We start from the raw sequence: 18460 nt of genomic DNA on the forward strand, positions 1-18460 counted from the left end.
TTTTTTACAGTGTAACGTGAGCTCTCTCCCACCTGTCTCAGGAAAGCCTCCTTATTGGCCAACTCGTTCTCCAGTTTGTCGTTGATGTCGTGCACAGACGTGGACTCTCGCTGGGCGCTCAGATAGCGTTTCTCTAGCGTGACGATCCTCTCCTCCATGTCCTCCTTCTGACACATGGCCTGAGGCACACGCACACACACACACACACACACACACACACACACACACACACACACACACACACACACACCCCCTTCACTTCGAGATTCTCAGCTTTTTACAAGAACAACAAGAAAATATATTAAAACAGAAAAAGAACAAATATATACAAAATGACTCTCTAAGCGGCAACAAATATACATATAATGAATCCACAAAATGACAAGAAAAATATACTAAATAGTTCCATAAACGGGCAAAATGTCAAAAATACATAAAATGTCAAAAACATATCAATGGAAAAACCCACAAATATACCGCACACAAAATGACTCCAAAAACACTCCAAACGGCAACAAATATACACAAAAAAAATCTAAAAATACACAAATTAACAGAAAAACACACCAAACGGCAACAGATATACACAAAAGTACTACAAACGGCAACAAATTTATAACGATCCATAAATACACAAAACTACAATAAACAATACATAAATTATTAACACACCAAATGGCAACAAATAGATACATATAATGAATTAAAAAAATACACAAAACGACAATAAAAATACACAAAATGATAAACGTAAAAAATAAAAAAACACAAAATGGAAAAACCCACAAAACAGCCACAAATATGCACAAAATTACTGTAAAAATGCACAAAATGGCAACAAATATACACAGACAAAAATACAAAATACACAAAATGAGAAGAAAAATACACAAAATAACAAAAAAACATACCAAACGGCAACAAATATACATATAACTAATCCAAAAATGTCCAAACGACAAGAAAAATTCACAAAAAAGCTCCTGAAACATAAAAAAATGCCAGAACAAAATATATCAATGGAAAAACACACAAAACAACCACAAAAACACACAAACTCTTTGTTGTTTCATTTGTTAATGCTCAGGTTGGTCATTATTGTAAATGCTAACATGAATGTTGATGTGAATGCGGTCCTTTGATCAGATTAAACACATTTGTGTGATAAAAGTAACCCGTCCCTGGCCATGTTATCTGTGGATGTTGTAGTTCATTTCCTGCCTGTTTTGTGTCTGACTGTAAAATCATCCACTGTGGAAATAAACCTTTGTTCTCGTGCCGTGTGATAATCCCAGGACGACGTGATGAGTTCACGTTGGCGTGGTTAGCAGTAATTGCCTCATGCTGGACTTCATGAGGCAATCAATAGTCATTTCAGCTGAGGGTCCATCAGGGGCCTGTGCTGAAGACAACATCCTGTGTGCATCGCTCAGAGAGAGAATCATTGGTCCACCAGTAGTTTAGGAACAACAGCCAGGAGGTTATTCTATAGCAGCGTGTTCATAAAAAGTGTTTATACACTCCCGAGGTTTGTGCTGCTGAATCATTGTGCGTTTATGGGATGTGTTTACAGCTATGTGATAGCTTAGCCTTTAGCCTTTAGCCATAGCATAATGTCTCCATAATACATAATCAGTCCACTACAGCAGTGGTTGTCGACCTTTTCAGCCTGCGACCGCTAAAATAAAGTTGCCAGATACCGGCATACTCTTGCACTACGCTTTAAAGTACTTACAGAAACACTTTAAATGCTGGTTTTTGCACCCGGACAGATAAACAATGCACAAAACCAGGAAGTAAATAAAACCGGTAAAAGGATTCGAGAGTAGGAGGTGTGATCTGGATCTGGGATGTAGCAGAATTAGCCCAGAAACCTGTCTTTTACTCTGGAACAAGTTCTGATGAAAAGCACGTACCACGTTCCCAAGAATTCCATGAAATGACTCGGTTCCACCGAGTAAAACAAATGAAATTGTGCGACATAAAATCGTAATCCATGTTGAATTGCCTTTGAAACGATATATCACATGACTATGTTCCGATATATTTTCAAAAAGGTCTCCGAGAGGCTCTTGACATCTGCTCATGGATTATCCATGTGGAATTACAGCCCGATTCAACAAGCATTAACAGAGGATTAGTCATTTCCGTGGCACATACGGAATAATGGGCCACATTCATATATTGCTATGTGTCAATGATTCGGTAACACCAACCGTCGCCATATTTGACTCACAAATAAATGAGAAAACAACTTTAATAGAAATTGCCTAAAAAATTACCTTTAAAACGATATATCACACGACTATGTTCCCATACATTTGGAAATTACCAAAAATGGGGGGTGGGCCCCCGGGCCCCATTTTTAAAAAAAGGGCTCAGAGCATCTCATCATATTCATTCATAAAGTATTCATACCAAACTGCATTCTGATCTAACGAGAACTAACGGAGGAGTAGTCATTTGAAAAATGGGGCCACCAGGTTAAAATATGGCACGTTTGGTGTAGTTGCAGAAAAACAGTAAAAATTTGCAAAAATGGGCTCAAATTGTTCAAAAAATATTATTCATTTCTTGAAGGCATCTGGCGACCCCCTCCCAGTGTCTCGTGACCCAAAATGGGGTCCTGACCCCAAGGTTGAGAACCCCTGGTCTACAGGGTTCACTTATGAAAACCAAATTTTCTATATGCACGATAAGCCCTGATTGTCAAACACTCTGAGTTTGTTAATTAAGCTAATTCCAGCCTAGCTAACCTGTTTCCATACATTTAAAAATCTAGTTATAACTGGACTCAGACTGTTTACATGGTGGTTGCTGTGTGCAGTTAGTCCCTGGAAGATGGCCGACATTTCACAGACACAACCTCAAACTGTCTGATTTCTGTTTCTATTTTTATGACGGTGTCACAATCGTAAAGAAAGTCAGTGTGTGTGTGTGTGTGTGTGCTGCCAACCTCCTTGATGTCCCTCTGGTACTTGTTGTTCATCTCCTCAGACTTGATCAGGTCCTTGCGGGCCGTCTCCAGCTCCTGCTCCACCTCGGAGACCCGAGAGGACAGCGAGGACATGCGCTCCTTCATCTGGGCCAGCTCGTAGTTCTGCTTCTCTAGCAGGTCCTGCAGCTCCACCACCTGCGACGCCTCGTGGGCCGACTCCAGGGCGCCGTTGGACAGACGCTGAGGGTGAGAGATGGGCAGGAGAGCACAAGGGTTTCATCCAACCAGGAAGAGATATGAACACGTGGGAAGGTTAGGGTTTGAAGGCTGATTGGCGGAAATCTCCAAAATGGCCACGCCCACATACTATTTGCGTATGACATGCTTTTTGTGCTGGTTTTGACCAACATCTTCTCTGAAAAACTTCAGAATAACATTACCAACATAACCTTGTTTAAAAGTGAAAGAAACTTCTGAATAACTGGATATATAATGTAATTAAATGCATGAGCCTCTGCCTTTATGCTATAAACAGAAAAACAGAAGAAGCGACTAAAAAAAACTACAAAAATGGTCCAAAAATGCTTCCCATATATTCATGAAGAAACCTCCCTAATTTCTTAAATGTCTGTTCTTCCAGTTTTTAAGTGTCATCCATTCATAATTTGTTTGAAGAGATTAAACATTAGAGGACTTTGCTGATTTTAGTTGAGTTGTATGAACTTAAACTGTTGTTTTGTGTATTTTTCTTCTCGTTTTGTGTATTTTTTTTTATTTTTTATTTTGTGTATATTTGTTGCCGTTTTGTGTTATTTTTGTCATCATTTTGAATATCTTTCCTTTTTTCACAGTCATTTTGTGTACAGTATATTTGTTGCACATTTATGTGTTTTCTGTTATTTAGTGTATTTTTCTTGTCATTTTGTGTTTATCTCTAGTTGTTTTGTGTACTTTTGGATTCATTACATGTATTTTTTTTGTCGTTTGTAGTGTTTTCGGAGTCATTTTGTGTTTATTTGTTGCCGTTTGGTGCGTTTTTCTGTTATTTTGTGTATTTTCCTTGTTGTTTTTTGTATGTTTGGATTTATTTTGTGTATATTTGTTGCTGTTATGCTTTCTAGGATATTTTGTTGCTCTCTTCCTGAGTGTGGGATGGAGTTTATTAGCATTAGTTTTCTATAGCATGTTTTTCCCACGACCTTGACAGTAGGCTGGTTTACATCCTATAGTTGCAAAACTGGTTGATTTTTCCACATTCCCAAAAGACGAGGAAAACTGACCCACAGTCGAGCAGCAGCTGATAGGTGTTTCTTATTTGCGTCTCTCCCAGCATGCATCATGTTTGTCTTTTTAGCGCTGCTATCGCTCCTACACACCACAGGCCAGCCCATAATAGCATCTCCATTGATCCCCCCAGGGTTCCCCGCTCTCCAGCGTCCACTTTGACAGAGGGCGGTCATCTTCAACTCTGATGTTCCAGACATAAAAACAGGATAATCAAGTAATCGAGCACGCCGCAGCCTGTGTTCAGCTAGCTTACATTAAAGGGAAAAACCGCTGCAGAGCGTTCACCTGACCAGAGCTTATGAAAGGCGTCCTCAACATCAGGTTCAAACAGCGGCAACATCAAAACAAACACAAACCACTGCTTGGTCCAAGACATGAACAGATAGAAAAATAACCCTTTACATGTTTCATTTATTTACACAACTATTTTTCAGGAAATGTACTTTGATCTCCTGACAGGTTTCGACTGTCAACTGCCAGTCTTCTTCAGAGGCGTCTGCCAATCGCGTTGATGTTTCCTTGACTTCCTCGTAGTAATTCCCCATCAAGTTCTTTTTGAATAATATGTAAAGGTTTTATTTATTCAGACAATTGTTTCTCAGGAAATTTACTTTGATCTCCTGACATGTTTAGACTACCAACTGCCAGACTTCTTTAGAGGCATCTGCTGATCACTTTGATGTGTCCTTGACTTCCGCGTAGTAATTCCGGCAAGTTCTTTTTATCTTCTTTTTTTATAATATGTTAAGGTTTCATTTATTGAGAGTACTATTTTTCAGGAAATTTACTTTGATCTCAAGACATAATTTGACAGATCAAAGTAAATTTCCTGAAAAACAAAAGTAACTTGCTGGAATTACAAAAAAGCCTAAATGTATGTTTAGTGCATCGAACCAGTAACATCAAGATGTGTTTAAGAACAAATAAGTAAATGTAAAAGTCATACTTAGCAGTCTTTGAATTAAGGGGGCGTGGCTTACCTTTCCATGGACCTTTTGCTGTGCTTCACTTCCATCCAGGATGTCGTCCGCTCCGTCTCCAGATGCTACTTTTCTCTGAATGTGAGCGTTCTGCTCTCGTAAGGCCACGATCTGTAGAACACACACACAGAGTACGTTTAGACGCACAGATCAGGATCAGAGCTAGTGACACGCAGCGACAGGCCTGAGTGTTGTTTTCCTCATTTATTTTAAAGTTTGCACGGCAGGAAGTGGACGATCACAGTAATTATCACATTCTCAGAGATGTTTCAGCAGCTTCGCCCAAGGTCACGATTCCATCATATTTCCCTTTTAACAGCCCCCTCCTCACCTCTGCTCCATCCTTGTGCACAGCCACCGCAACCTATTTCTGGTCATTTTGACAATTGTTGTTGTACTTTTTGTTTTTGGTATTTTATAAAATCATTTTGATTATTTTTGTTTTGTTTTTGTGCATTTTTTGAGTCATTTTGCATATTTTTGTTTTCTTTTTGGGTTTTTGTTTTCACATTGTGTGTTGAGTCCTGTGTATTTTCTGAGTCATTTTGTATATTTTTTAATGATGTGTATTTTTTGAATTATTTTGTGTAATTTTAATCATTTTGGGTATTATTTTGGTCATTTTGTGTATTTTTAAACCATGTGTATTTTTTTTTATATTTTGTGTAATTTTTTTTATAATTTTGTGAATTTTTGTTGTCTCTTTGTGTTTTTGTGTTCACATTGTGTAGTTTTGGAGTCCTGTGTAATTTCAAAAAATGCTAAATGTGTTTTTTGTAATTTTAAAATCATTTGAATTATTTTAGTTTAGTTTTTTTTTGGATTTTGTGTATTTTTTTTTTGAGGGAGGGGGTCTCCAGGTGTCTTCAAGAAACTAAAAATATTTTTTAAATGTTAAATATTGACCCATTATAGTAACTTTTAACCTCTTTTCACCATATTTCATGCTATATTTTCTATATTCCAGTAAAGGAAATGTATTTATATATTTTTTATGTAATAAAATCTGATTTAATTAAACATCGGTGTATTCATTTTACTGAATTTGATTTAATTAGATTTGATTTGGTTTATTTGATCTAATTCAATTTCACACATTGATATTGAGCAGCTGCTGTTAATAAAAGTGACTATAAACAGATGAAACAGAAATGATTTTTTGCAGTTTTTTTCTAAGATTGTGCAGCTAAAAATAATTATTCACTCACACACTTTGCCTCTCATTGCCTTGTAATAACAATAATTGTAATAACCATCAGTGATAATGATTATTCCCAAATTCTCTGTAATTTTCCAGTTCAGAGCTCAAACGATGTCGACGAAGCAACAAACAAAGGTCTCTAAATATTACAGAATGGAGACGTTTGTCAGATCTGACGTGTCGTTCTGTTTGATGTTGTTGATCCTCCTCCAATCAAAGGCAGACGTTTGATGGACACGGACAGAGAGGTGGGATGAAAAGATCTTCATGAGACGATTGCATCAGATAATGAGATGTAGAAACTCCACAACTATAATGAGGCGTGGCACAAGGACATTTTAGTTTTAGTCTTTCCTACAGTCACATTTATGATGATTTAGGCATTTTATTTCCATCTGAAAGTCATTTCTTTTTTTTAGCCCCTGATTGTGAGAAACTGACTAAAGTAAATCACAGGTTCAACAATTTTAACCATATTGAACATTTACATGTGTAACAAGTAGTGGTGGGACTCCATTAAAAAATAATCAAATTAATTAGAACAATAGTAATGAATTCATCTAAATTCATCTCAAAACAATGTTTGTTTCCATAAGCAATGTTTTTCTGTAAGACTGAATCAATGAAAATAATAAATCAGCTTAAACTAAAAAACAGTGCTAACATAATGTGTAATATGAATAAAGATTATTATGATTTTATTGTTCACAAAGCACTAACTTAAATTTTACAAAGTCATATTCATGCTTTTTAGGATTTTTTGTAAACTGCTACATGTTAGCATTGAGGCGCTAGCTGCTACATGTTAGCATTGAGGCACTAGCTGCTACATGTTAGCATTGAGGTGCTAACTGCTACATGTTAGCATTGAGGTACTAGCTGGTACATGTTAGCACTGAGGTGCTGGCTGCTACATGTTAGCATTGAGGTACTAGCTGCTACATGTTTAGCAGTTAGGTACTAGCTGGTACATGTTAGCACTGAGGTGCTAGCTGCTACATGTTTAGCATTGAGATGCTTGCTGCTACATGTTTAGCATTAAAGTGTTAGCTGCTACATATTTAGCATTGAGGTGTTAGCTGACTACTCCGGTGATCGGGAAACTCTTTCTTTGCACCAAACTAGGCTTTTAATTTAATCTGGTGTTTTTATTTAAACTAAAATTAATGCCCACGAAGCACAGCAATTACTTCTCCTCTGGTTTCGCGCTGTTAGGAGTGCAACATTTAAAAAAAAAAAAATTTGGTGCGCTATTTTTCTGTAATTAATTAATCATAATTAATTTAACCATATTTTAATTTTAAGAGTGTTTGAAAAACACAAAACAAAATTCCAGTTGCATTTCAGATTGTGAATTGAATAATTTCTGTATGTTTTCTGCGATCACAAATAATTAGAGGCCCTTGTTGATAAATATCACAAAACTACTCGGTTGTGATTGATCTCCTGATATTTGGTAAGATTTAGGACTTCCGAGGCATAGAAAAATGATTTCAATCATTTCAATAAGCATTTCTGTCATGATTCTGGGGCAATTTAGTAAGATAAAAATTTGGGAAAGTCAATAAAACTCCAACAAATCGAAAACGGGTTTACCCCAAAACGGATAATGGTAAAATTTAAAAGAGGAAACGTAACGTGTGCCCTCGCAAAACGCCATCGCGGATTGAATGTGTGCATGTCTGGTTTAAAATATGTACAGTAGTAAGATAACTTTCAAAGCTGAACTTATGTTATTTTATTATAAGGCACGCTATTGGCTGAAAAAGGATCCAATCAGAAGTCTCAGTATTCTGGTGCGTAGACGTCCGGTGTTATGTTTTACTTGGTAACCAATCACCGCAGCAACAAGCAACACAAAACAGCGCCACCATGTGTAGGAGGGTTTTTACTGCATTTACAATTAGTTGTAAACATGAAATATTTGCAAAACAAAATGAATACTACGATGTTAAAAATTGGTGGTATAATCCTATTTATTGCGACCCCCGCTCCTCCTAAAACCCTGAGTAATCAATGGTTGTAATCCCTGATGGGAGCAGGGAGGCATTGATTATGATCCATGTCCGTGTCATAAATAAACAAATGAAACCACTACGACTGATTCTCATTTCTACTCCACCAGCAGCTGTAATCAGACCACAGCCACTTCACCACCTGCTCAAAGCTCCATCATTTCATCAGACGTGGGCGTGTCCTCCACGGGGAACGCCACCTCGGATCAGACCGTCTTCCCAAATCAATTACCATTTGGCAGACTGGCAGTCTGACCCGTTTCCCAGGAGCCTCTGAGGTGTGGACGTCTCTAAACCTCCCAACGCTCCCTCGTCTCCACTTCTGACAGAGCGATGGGAACCATTTCCTGAACGACGCACGGATAAAATTCTCTATAAGCTGGAGTGGGAAACCTGACTATACGACTCATTTGATCACAGATATTTAGAATAACCACTGATCTGATCATTGATACGGGAAATAACAAAGGATTTGTGTGTTTTTGTTGTAATATTGTTCTTGTTTCGTGTTTTTGGTGTTATTTTGTGAAATCTTGTAGTTGTTTTGTGTATTTTTCTTCAGTTTGTGCATTTCTGTTGTTGTCTTGTGTATTTTTTGTAGTTTTTTTTTTGTTTTTGGAGTTCTTTTTGTGTAGTTTTGTGTCATTTTGTGTTTTTTGGAGTTGTATTTGTGTATAATTGGAAATTATTTTGTGATGTTTAAGTAATTTTTTATTGTATTTGGCTTTATTGGTAGTTTTGTGTATTTATCTTGTCATTCTTTAAATGTCTCTGTCATCTTGTAAATCTTTCTCTTATTTTGTATTTTTTTTGTCGTCATTACATCATTTTTGTGTATAGCTGTTGTTGTTCTCTGTTTTCGTTGATATTTTGCAATTTTCTAGTTTGTATAGTTTTTTCTCATTTTGTGTTTTTTTTGTTATTGTCATTTTGTGTATTTTGTCATCATTTTTGTAAGTTTGTATAGTTTTCTCTTATTTTGTGCTTTTTGTTGTCATTTTGTGTGTTTCTGGAGTCATTTTTTATTTATTTGTTGTCATTTTGATGTCATTTTGTAAATTTCCATCATTTCATATAATTTTCTCTTCTTTTATGTTTTTTTGTTGTCGTTTTTAAGGTATTTTGTGTATTTATCTACAGAATAGAATCATGTGATTCCTCCTCTTCATGGCTGACTTTTATTCCCTGTGCTGTTGTCACACTGTTGTGTGACGGGCTGTGAAGTGGCAGCCTGAGTGAGAGCGTCCGCAGTGTAAGAGCTGAGGAAAGAGTCGGGCCAGAAAAACTCTCTGTTTGGGCTCATTCTGAATGCTGCTAAAGACTTCAATATCTGACCTTTTACGTTTGCTTTGTAAGATCTTCTGTGTTTCTGACCTGCTTCAGAAACAGCATGTGGCTAACTCTTGCACTACGTCTTAAAGTACTTACAGAGACACTTTAAATGCTAGTTTTTGCACGCGGACAAATTAAAATAATGTCATTCATAATGTAGGAACACTTAGTTTAAATTGGCAAATAATGGGCATGATAAATCATGAATGTGGTTAAATTGGCAAAAAACAAGAATGAAATACAGTGAAAAGAGGTTAAACGTGACAACAATGGGTCAACATATGTGACATTAGGTGTAAAAGTGGTGGAAAAAGTTTATAAGTGCTGAACATGTATTGAAAGTGGAAAAAATGTGCAGAAAAGGCATTGAAATGAGATGGAGAAATGCATTAAAAGGAGAAAAAATATGGCAAGAAAAAGTGATAAAAATCAGTTAAAATATGGCAAGTTTGGTGTAGTTGCAGAAAAATGGTAAAAACAAGCAAAAATGAGCTCAAATTGTTCCAAAAAAAATGATTAAAAGTGCTGGCTTTAACAGTGCTTACCTCCTGATTGGCTGCTGTAAGCTCCTCCTCTAAGGCAGACACCCTCTCCAGTGACACCCGTAGTCTCTCCCGTACCTGGAAGTGAAGGTCAAACATTTACCAGATCTAAAGAAGTCACACAGGGGTCAAAGGTCAACTGTCAACAGGCTGTGAGGAATAATGAAGACGTCAAGAAATACATAAAAAGCAACAAAAACACAAAAGGACTCACAAACACACAAAATGACAGAAAAGCAACAAATGTCAGAAACACAAAAAATTATACTAGATCACAAATTAGTCCATAAAACACACAAAATAGCAACAAAAACACACAAAATGACTAAAAAAATGCACAAATAAGCAACAACACACAAAATGACAACACAAACACAGGAAAATGACTCCAAAAAATACACAAAAACGCACAAAATGACTCCAAAAAACCTTCAAAATGACTCAAAAAATGCACAAAAAAGCAACAACACACAAAATGACAACACAAACACACCAAAATAACTCCAAAGACACCATAATTACTCTAAAAATGCACAATCAGTGTATCCAAGCTGAGGTTCGTGCCCTTACAGATGTGAATGTTTCAGTAAAAAGGTCCACTCACCTTCTCATCCAGGGCTTTGTGATGCTCAAAAAGGGACTTGAGTGCTTTCAGGACCTCGACCTCGCTGGACACGCCCGACGGGGACTGAGCCTGCCTTTTGACAACCGTCATTCTGAGAGAGCGCTCGTGTCGGGACACCAGGCATTCCAGATGTTCCAGCAGCAGCTGAGGAGCATAAATATATGTTAGTGTCCACATCAGCCGTCGCAATAAAGACATGGGAAACTGGTCAAATTTCCTGTCATCTTATAGAGTTAATGCACAAACTATCTAAAAATACACAAAATATAACAAACAAATGCACAAAACGCGAACAAAACACAAAAAGTTACTAAATGCCCAACACAAAAACACACCAAAATGACTCATGAGCAAAAAAAGAACAAAAACACACAAAATTACACTACAAACATAAAAAATGACTCCAAAAAACACACAAAACAGCAGCAACACAATGAAATGACTCCAAAAATGTACAAAACAACAATGGAAACACATAAAATGACTCCAAAAATGCAAAAACAGAAAGAACATACAAATACATACACACAAAAAATGATCCTAAAAACACACAAAACAAAGCTCATTATTCTAAATACTGACATTAGTGTTATAATAATGTGGCCCTCAGATCAGACAATTACATATTTGTGGCCCCTGCTGTGAAAACAGTAGCCCATGTCAGTCCTACTGTTGTAGATGCCACCGTAACATCTAATATTTGATATCCCCATAGTTAAAATCCTATTTATTCAGTCAAACTGGTGTGGACAAAGACAAAGTCCCAGTTTAATCTGGTAAATCTGTGCTAATATTATCATCATTTCCCTAAACACTGTGAGGTCACATGTTCATCATCATCAGACGACGGTCCGCACACGCCTTTCTCCACATTTAATTATCAGCTGTAAAAACATCAACAACAAGCGTCCAAAGGAAAGTTGGCTTTGAAGTTGAAGTGATAATAAAGCGCGAGAGTGAGAATAACTTTAGTTTCCTTTGCCACAGGAAAAGTTCACACGAGTGAATCCACACTTAATCAACACTGTATGTGCACAGCCTGGGTTTGGTTCATTAAAGGGTGAAAAACTTCAAATTATCGCCTATCAAAGGCTACCTGTGGTGGAAATGTAAATAATGTAAAATATGTTTAATGTATTACCAGTAAACTAAATATGTGTACAGATTTCTTTTTTCAAAAAAAAAAAAGAAAAAAGTCAATTTTTGCCTGATTTTATTTCCTAAAATACAGTCAATTCAGGAGCAATGTTGTTTGGCTGGCTTTATTGAATATATTTAATAATTATTTATATTTTTCCACAGATGTATGTAAATATATACCAGACAAAAAGTGCAATAAAATAAAAAGAAAGTCTCTTGATCCTCAATAAAAGTCTTTAGAAATTATTAGTCCACCTATAATGAGATTTGAAGAGGAGTTTTATTTTCTCTGTAGATTTATTTTCACTTTAAATATTGTGCAGGGTCTACTTGAAACAACAATAACTATAAAAATAAAAGTATTTTGCATTTTCTGTTTTATTATTCTTAGTTTTTATGGTTGTTTTATTTTATTTTTAAATATTTGAACAACAATAAATAAGTGTGTGTGTGTGTGTGTGTCTCACCCTGGTGTTGTTCCTCTCAGCTTTGAGCTCAGAGATCTCCTCCTCCTTCTCCAGTAGCTGCTCCCTGCAGGCGTTTAGCTCCTTCGTTAGCGCCGCAAACTCCTGGAGACACACGTTAGCAACACGGTTAGCATCATCATGCTAACCAGTATGAATACATTTAGCATTGTAAAGCTAAAAGAACTTTGGTTAGCATTACGGTACCAACACAGTTAGCATCATGAAGCTAAAGAGGCTTTGGTTAGCATTACATATATAAATAGAGTTAGCATTACAAAGCTAAAAGAGCATTGGCTAGCATTAGGTGTAATAACAGTTAGCATTATAAAGCTAAAAAAATGGTGGTTAGCATTATTGTTTGACAGCGGTTCGCATATTGATGCTAAACCAGTATTGTTCAGCATTATAGTATAAATACAGTTTACATTGCAAAGCTAAAAAAGCATTGGTTAGCATTATGGTATAAATATAGTTAGCTGTATGAAGCTGAAAGAGCATTGGTTAGCATTACGGGATGAATGCAGCTGGCATTATGAAGCTAAAAGCGTGTTGGTTAGCATTACGGTATAAATTGAATTTGCATTATAAAGCTAAAATTACCTTTTGTTAGCATTCCGGTAGAAATATAATTAGCATTATAAAGCTAAAGGGGCTTTGGTTAGCATTACAGAATCAATATAATTAGCATTATAAATCTAAAAGAACATTGGTTAGCATTACAATATAAATATAGTTAGCATTATAAAGCTAAAAGTGCTTTGTTTAGCATGACAGTATAAATACAGTTAGCATAATTTATAAATCTAAAAGAGTGTTGGTTAAAGGTATAGTATAAATACAGTTGTATTGTGACGCTAAAGGGGCTTTGGTTAGCATTACGATATAATTACAGTTAGCATAGAAGCTAAAAAAGAGCCTCTTGACAGCATTACAGAATAAAAACACAGTTATTATAAAGCTAAAAGAGCGTTAGTTAGCATTATAGTATAAATATTTGCTTCTGTCCATGTAAATAATCAGGACTACTATTAAAACCTTCTTATTAAAGAACCATTTTGTGAAATTTTGCAATATTTGTAAATTATAAACAAGTGTCAAGCATTTAAAAGAAAAATTACATTCTGTATTATTTTTATTCTATTTTCATAATAACATAATATAACAAATTTGAAATAAAAATACAAAAGATGAGAAACTCGTGTCCCAAAACACAAAAATACTGTATTAAAAACGACACACGCTACAAACACAGTCCATCAAAGAACCATCAGAGAAGAATGCATTGAATCTACATCCTTAGTCACACTTTAGATCTATAAATGTGACGTACGCTCACATGACTGTGACATCAACGTCCTCAACGATGGACGACACTGTCACTCACAAAACTCTGGTCTAAATTAAGCCTGGTGTGAATAAACCATAATCCATAAAGAAGGTGTGTTTGCTTTTCAGTTTAAATATAAACAAAGAAAAGATGTGTGCGACATGTGACACCTGGAATATCTGTCAACGAACGCCGACAGGTATCCAAACATAACTCTGATGTACAGTCGTGGACAGTAGTTCATCTGTCTAAGGGAGACAAGTTGTTCGCAGGATCTAAGGGAAAGATGGTGGACAAAAGGCAAGAGGCAGCAGTGTGTCCATAAAATAGACAACAAAAAAAAAAACCCTAGAAGAAGAAAAAATACATACATCAAAGACCAACCAGAAAAACGTCATGAAGACACGTCCGGGTGGAGAAAGCATGCAACTCTAGGCACACTATACAACTCCATAAAACCAATAAAACTAATAAAACCACGCAACAAAAAAAACTTAGAAGAAAAAAAGAAAAGAAAAGGAAAAAAAAGTCGGAGAAAACATGACAAACAATGGCTGTGTCCAAATATTCCCTCCTATCTCCTTTCCTATCCACTTCTCCTTAACCCCAGTTAGTGTTTAAGTGGCGGCCATGATAAGGAGTGTTCCAATTCTCTAAAAGTTAAGGAAAGGAGGCTCAATGCTTCCTTTATAACCTCCTTTAGCCTAGGAAACACTGACGCATCCTTTACCAAAGGAGACCACATAATTCTGACCCACAATTCATTGTGGCGACAACATTTAAAGGGGCCCACTCATCAGAGTGTTCACGGAAACTCACAAAGACTGAAAAAAGGAGGCAGATTATGTAAATTACCAATGCAATATTATGCCTTGAACAACTTTAAATAATCCAAAACCCATATTTTAGGATATGCAGACATATTATCAGATTAAAACTGACATAAAACAGACACTGTAGTTCTAGAAAAAGGGATCAGAGACATTTTTATCCATATTATGTTTTATTCAACATATATAATTCACCTAGGAATGTTTTGTGTGGTTGCACATGTGTATGTTTATAACGTTGTAAAGGCCTATATCTGGCATAAATGTAACAATTTCATAAAATCCTACTTATTTTGAATTAATATTGATGAGTGAGTGGAAGGTGTGAGCAACCATTCTCAATGTGACGTTCTTTTAGTTTCACTTTTGTTCCTCGTAGCCATGGTAACCTCTTTTCCTTTGATTTACATTCAATCTTGTGATTTTTCAAATTATATCAACAGAAAGTGTCATAAATGTGTAGTTTTTTCACCACGGCAGACGTCACTAATCTTCACCACCAATAGATTATTATGTCACTTAGTGAAAGTGTGTCTGATTGTCAAAACATCAAGATGCTCTTTCACTAACTCCTTTAGGAAGTCTCCTAACACCTTTCCTTAACCCTGTGACATCATCCACAAGGTTAAGGAAAAGTGGATAGGAAAGGAGATATAGGAGGGAGTATTCGGATGCACCCAATGACTCAGCATTTCTTCCTATTCTTCTTCTCGTTCAGTTTTCTGGCAGTTGGCAGTAACTCTAATCACACTACTGCCCCCCACTGGTCAGGATGCTAACATTGAATCAGTCTTTATTTATAAAGGACAGAAAGTGCTTCACATAGAAAATATATAGAAATAGGAAATAAAACAAGGTCCTACTCCCACACACACGCACATACACACTCATATAAATACTAATAATATGTATCAAATCATAAATAAAATCAATCTCTACTTGCTGACACTAAACCCTTTTAAAAAAAACAAGTCACACTAACTATGTATATTCTCGTTATAATTTGTAGACACTGGAACTAAAAACCGTAGCATTGATCCTTAAAGTTTATTTATAAAATGTGGAAAAAGGTCACATTTTGATTGTATATAAACGTTGTTTAAAATTGTTAATTTTGTCCGTATGTTGGACATCTGATTAAACGTGACTTACTGGTTCCTCCTTCCTTTAAAAATCCTCATTTTCTACCAAAGTCCTAACATTATCACAATCCTATGGATGGCATCATAACCAGTGTCCGTCATTGTTTTTTCATTTCTCCTAATCTTGTTTTTAATCTCACTCTTTATTTCTTTTTCATGCGATGTTACTGTGATATCAAGATTCATTGTTTAGTGGCTTCTTTCATTTCCTTTTTTCTTACATGTGCTGTAGACACATGAAACACTCTTTTTTTAAGACAAAATAGTCGTTCCTGTAGTTCTATGAGCAGATCCGCTCGAATTATGACAAATATTCCACAAAATGACAAGAAATTGAAGAAAAAAAGACCAAAAGACCCCCAAAAATAACAAAAAAAATACATAAATGAAAAAGAAAATAGACAAAATACACACAAAATGATCAAAAAATAAAGAAAATGACCAAAAAAACATAATGGCAACAGAAATACAGAAACTAAAAAATAATACACAAAACAACAAGAAAAATGTACAAAACAATAAGAAAAATGCACAATATGACAATAAATATAATAAAGAGAAACTACAAAATGACACAAAATGAAAGAATAAACAAATTCCAAGAGTTCAAAAAATGACAAAGAAAAACAGACAAAACAACCTATAGAGAACATAAAATGTAACTAAAAATACACAAACCGACAAAAAAGTACAGAAAACAACAAGAAAAAGATTTTTTTTAGAAATACAAAATCACAAAAAATGACAGAAAAACACACATATTGAAAAAATACACACAATTATTCCAAAAGCACACAAAACAATAACAAAAACACTAAATTTACTCTTAAGTTTGCCCATAAACGGATGTTTGAATCATAGCAGAGACCGAAAAGGTAAAATCTGAAGATACACTATTTAGATTTTCACCTCCATAAATGAAAATACCCATAAGATACAAACCAGACCCTCGACCACAAGTTTTACACAAAATAATGTATTCCCATGATATTTTACCTAGAAACAGTTGTCCCTGATGAAGGTGATAAAAATGAAGTAAAAAACCCATAAAGCTGTCGTCCAGGTTGTTTACAGTATTCACTCCTTCACCCTGAATAATTCACAACAACCAAAAAGCAGCAAATGGACGTTGGTTTCAACTTGCTGTTATTTATATCACTCAATCTCTCCAGGAAAACACAACCTGCTGGGTTTGTATTCCCAGGAAACGCTGCCTCCGATGCCACGCTCATAAATAACCCGAAAAATGAACAGTGAGATGGGAATAAAGGCACTGCAGTGGACGAGAGGAGCGCAGGCCTGGTGTATAAATAAAGACTGAAGATGACAACCCTGGAGTGTGCGTGATAGAGCATCTTCAGCAGAGTTTCAGGCTGATTTCACCTTGAAATGTGTCGGGAAAGTTTAACGGGAGATCGAAACACAAATATACACGTTAAAAGGATGAATATCTTTTATTCAATTTCCAAATAAATGTGTTCACTTGGCAAAGAACTTAATGTATTCATTGAGCAGAAAAGAAATTCACTCCTTGATCTCAGAACACAAAGTTTATCTACTGTATATGCAGATGATACTTCACTGTATTTAGATAAATCCAACCTTTTGTTTTATTTTTTAATTTCCAGGTGCCCCCAGCCTCCAAAATAATACACAAAATTATACTAAAATTGCACAAAATGACCAATTTATTTTTTTTAAATTACAAGGAAATACATAAAATGATAAAAAAAATACACTCAATGATAAAATATACATACAAAGACAAGAAAAATAGACAAAACAATGCAAAACATTACATGGAAATTCATAAAATGATCAAAGAAATAAACAAAATGAGGAAAAAACACATAAAATGACAGCAAAAATACACAAATTGACAGAAAATTCACAAAACGACAAAGAAAATGAACAAAACAACAAGAAAAATGCACAATATGTCTAGAAAAACACTGAAAAGAGACTAAAAAAATCACACTGAATGAAAGAAAAAACACATATATTCCAAACCCAATTCTCACTACAATCTGTATTTAATCTAATCTGCAACTTCTCAAAAATATGTACTAGTAAATAAACTTTTAAATTGCTTATGTCTAAATGAAAACCTTACACAAACTAAACTACCTGTTCTCCATGATTCCACTGAAACCACCAACAAAGATCCAAAGATCAGATTCTGCAGTTAGAAAATGCTACGCTAGGAATAGAAAACCCAATAATTACCACGGCCTAAGGTCTGTTTGGTCAAAATCCTGCTAACAGACAATAAAACACCAGTGAAAATATTTCCTCTTTGACGGCGGTAATAAATGTTTTAGACGCTTCCAACTTCATGCATTACTACAGTATGTAGCAAAGCAATGACTATAGCTAACACAATGACTATAGCTAACACAATGACTATAGCTAACACAATGACTATAGCTAACACAATGACTATAGCTAACACAATGACTATAGCTAACACAATGACTATAGCTAACACAATGACTATAGCTAACACAATGGCTATAGCTAACACAATGACTATAGCTAACACAATGACTATAGCTAACACAATGACTATAGCTAACACAATGACTATAGCTAACACAATGACTATAGCTAACACAATGACTATAGCTAACACAA

The 18460-nt window shown here is 35.5% G+C and overlaps 1 protein-coding gene across 8 annotated transcripts in view; it reads right to left on the reverse strand.

Annotated features, from left to right (window-relative positions):
* Positions 1 to 18460, reverse strand: part of ppfia2 (PTPRF interacting protein alpha 2) — a 126758-nt gene that overhangs the window by 38337 nt on the left and 69961 nt on the right. For all 8 annotated transcript variants that reach the window (XM_028451215.1, XM_028451217.1, XM_028451216.1 and 5 more), the window contains exons 3-8: positions 12528 to 12629; positions 10900 to 11064; positions 10299 to 10373; positions 5206 to 5316; positions 2957 to 3178; positions 33 to 179 (exon numbers count right to left, since the gene is read on the reverse strand). In XM_028451215.1, coding sequence (XP_028307016.1) covers positions 33 to 179; positions 2957 to 3178; positions 5206 to 5316; positions 10299 to 10373; positions 10900 to 11064; positions 12528 to 12629 — 822 coding nt within the window. The remainder of the gene's footprint in view (positions 1 to 32; positions 180 to 2956; positions 3179 to 5205; positions 5317 to 10298; positions 10374 to 10899; positions 11065 to 12527; positions 12630 to 18460) is intronic.

Source organism: Gouania willdenowi, chromosome 6 (genome assembly GCF_900634775.1).
Source record: "Gouania willdenowi chromosome 6, fGouWil2.1, whole genome shotgun sequence".
Classification (NCBI taxonomy): Eukaryota; Metazoa; Chordata; class Actinopteri; order Blenniiformes; family Gobiesocidae; genus Gouania; species Gouania willdenowi.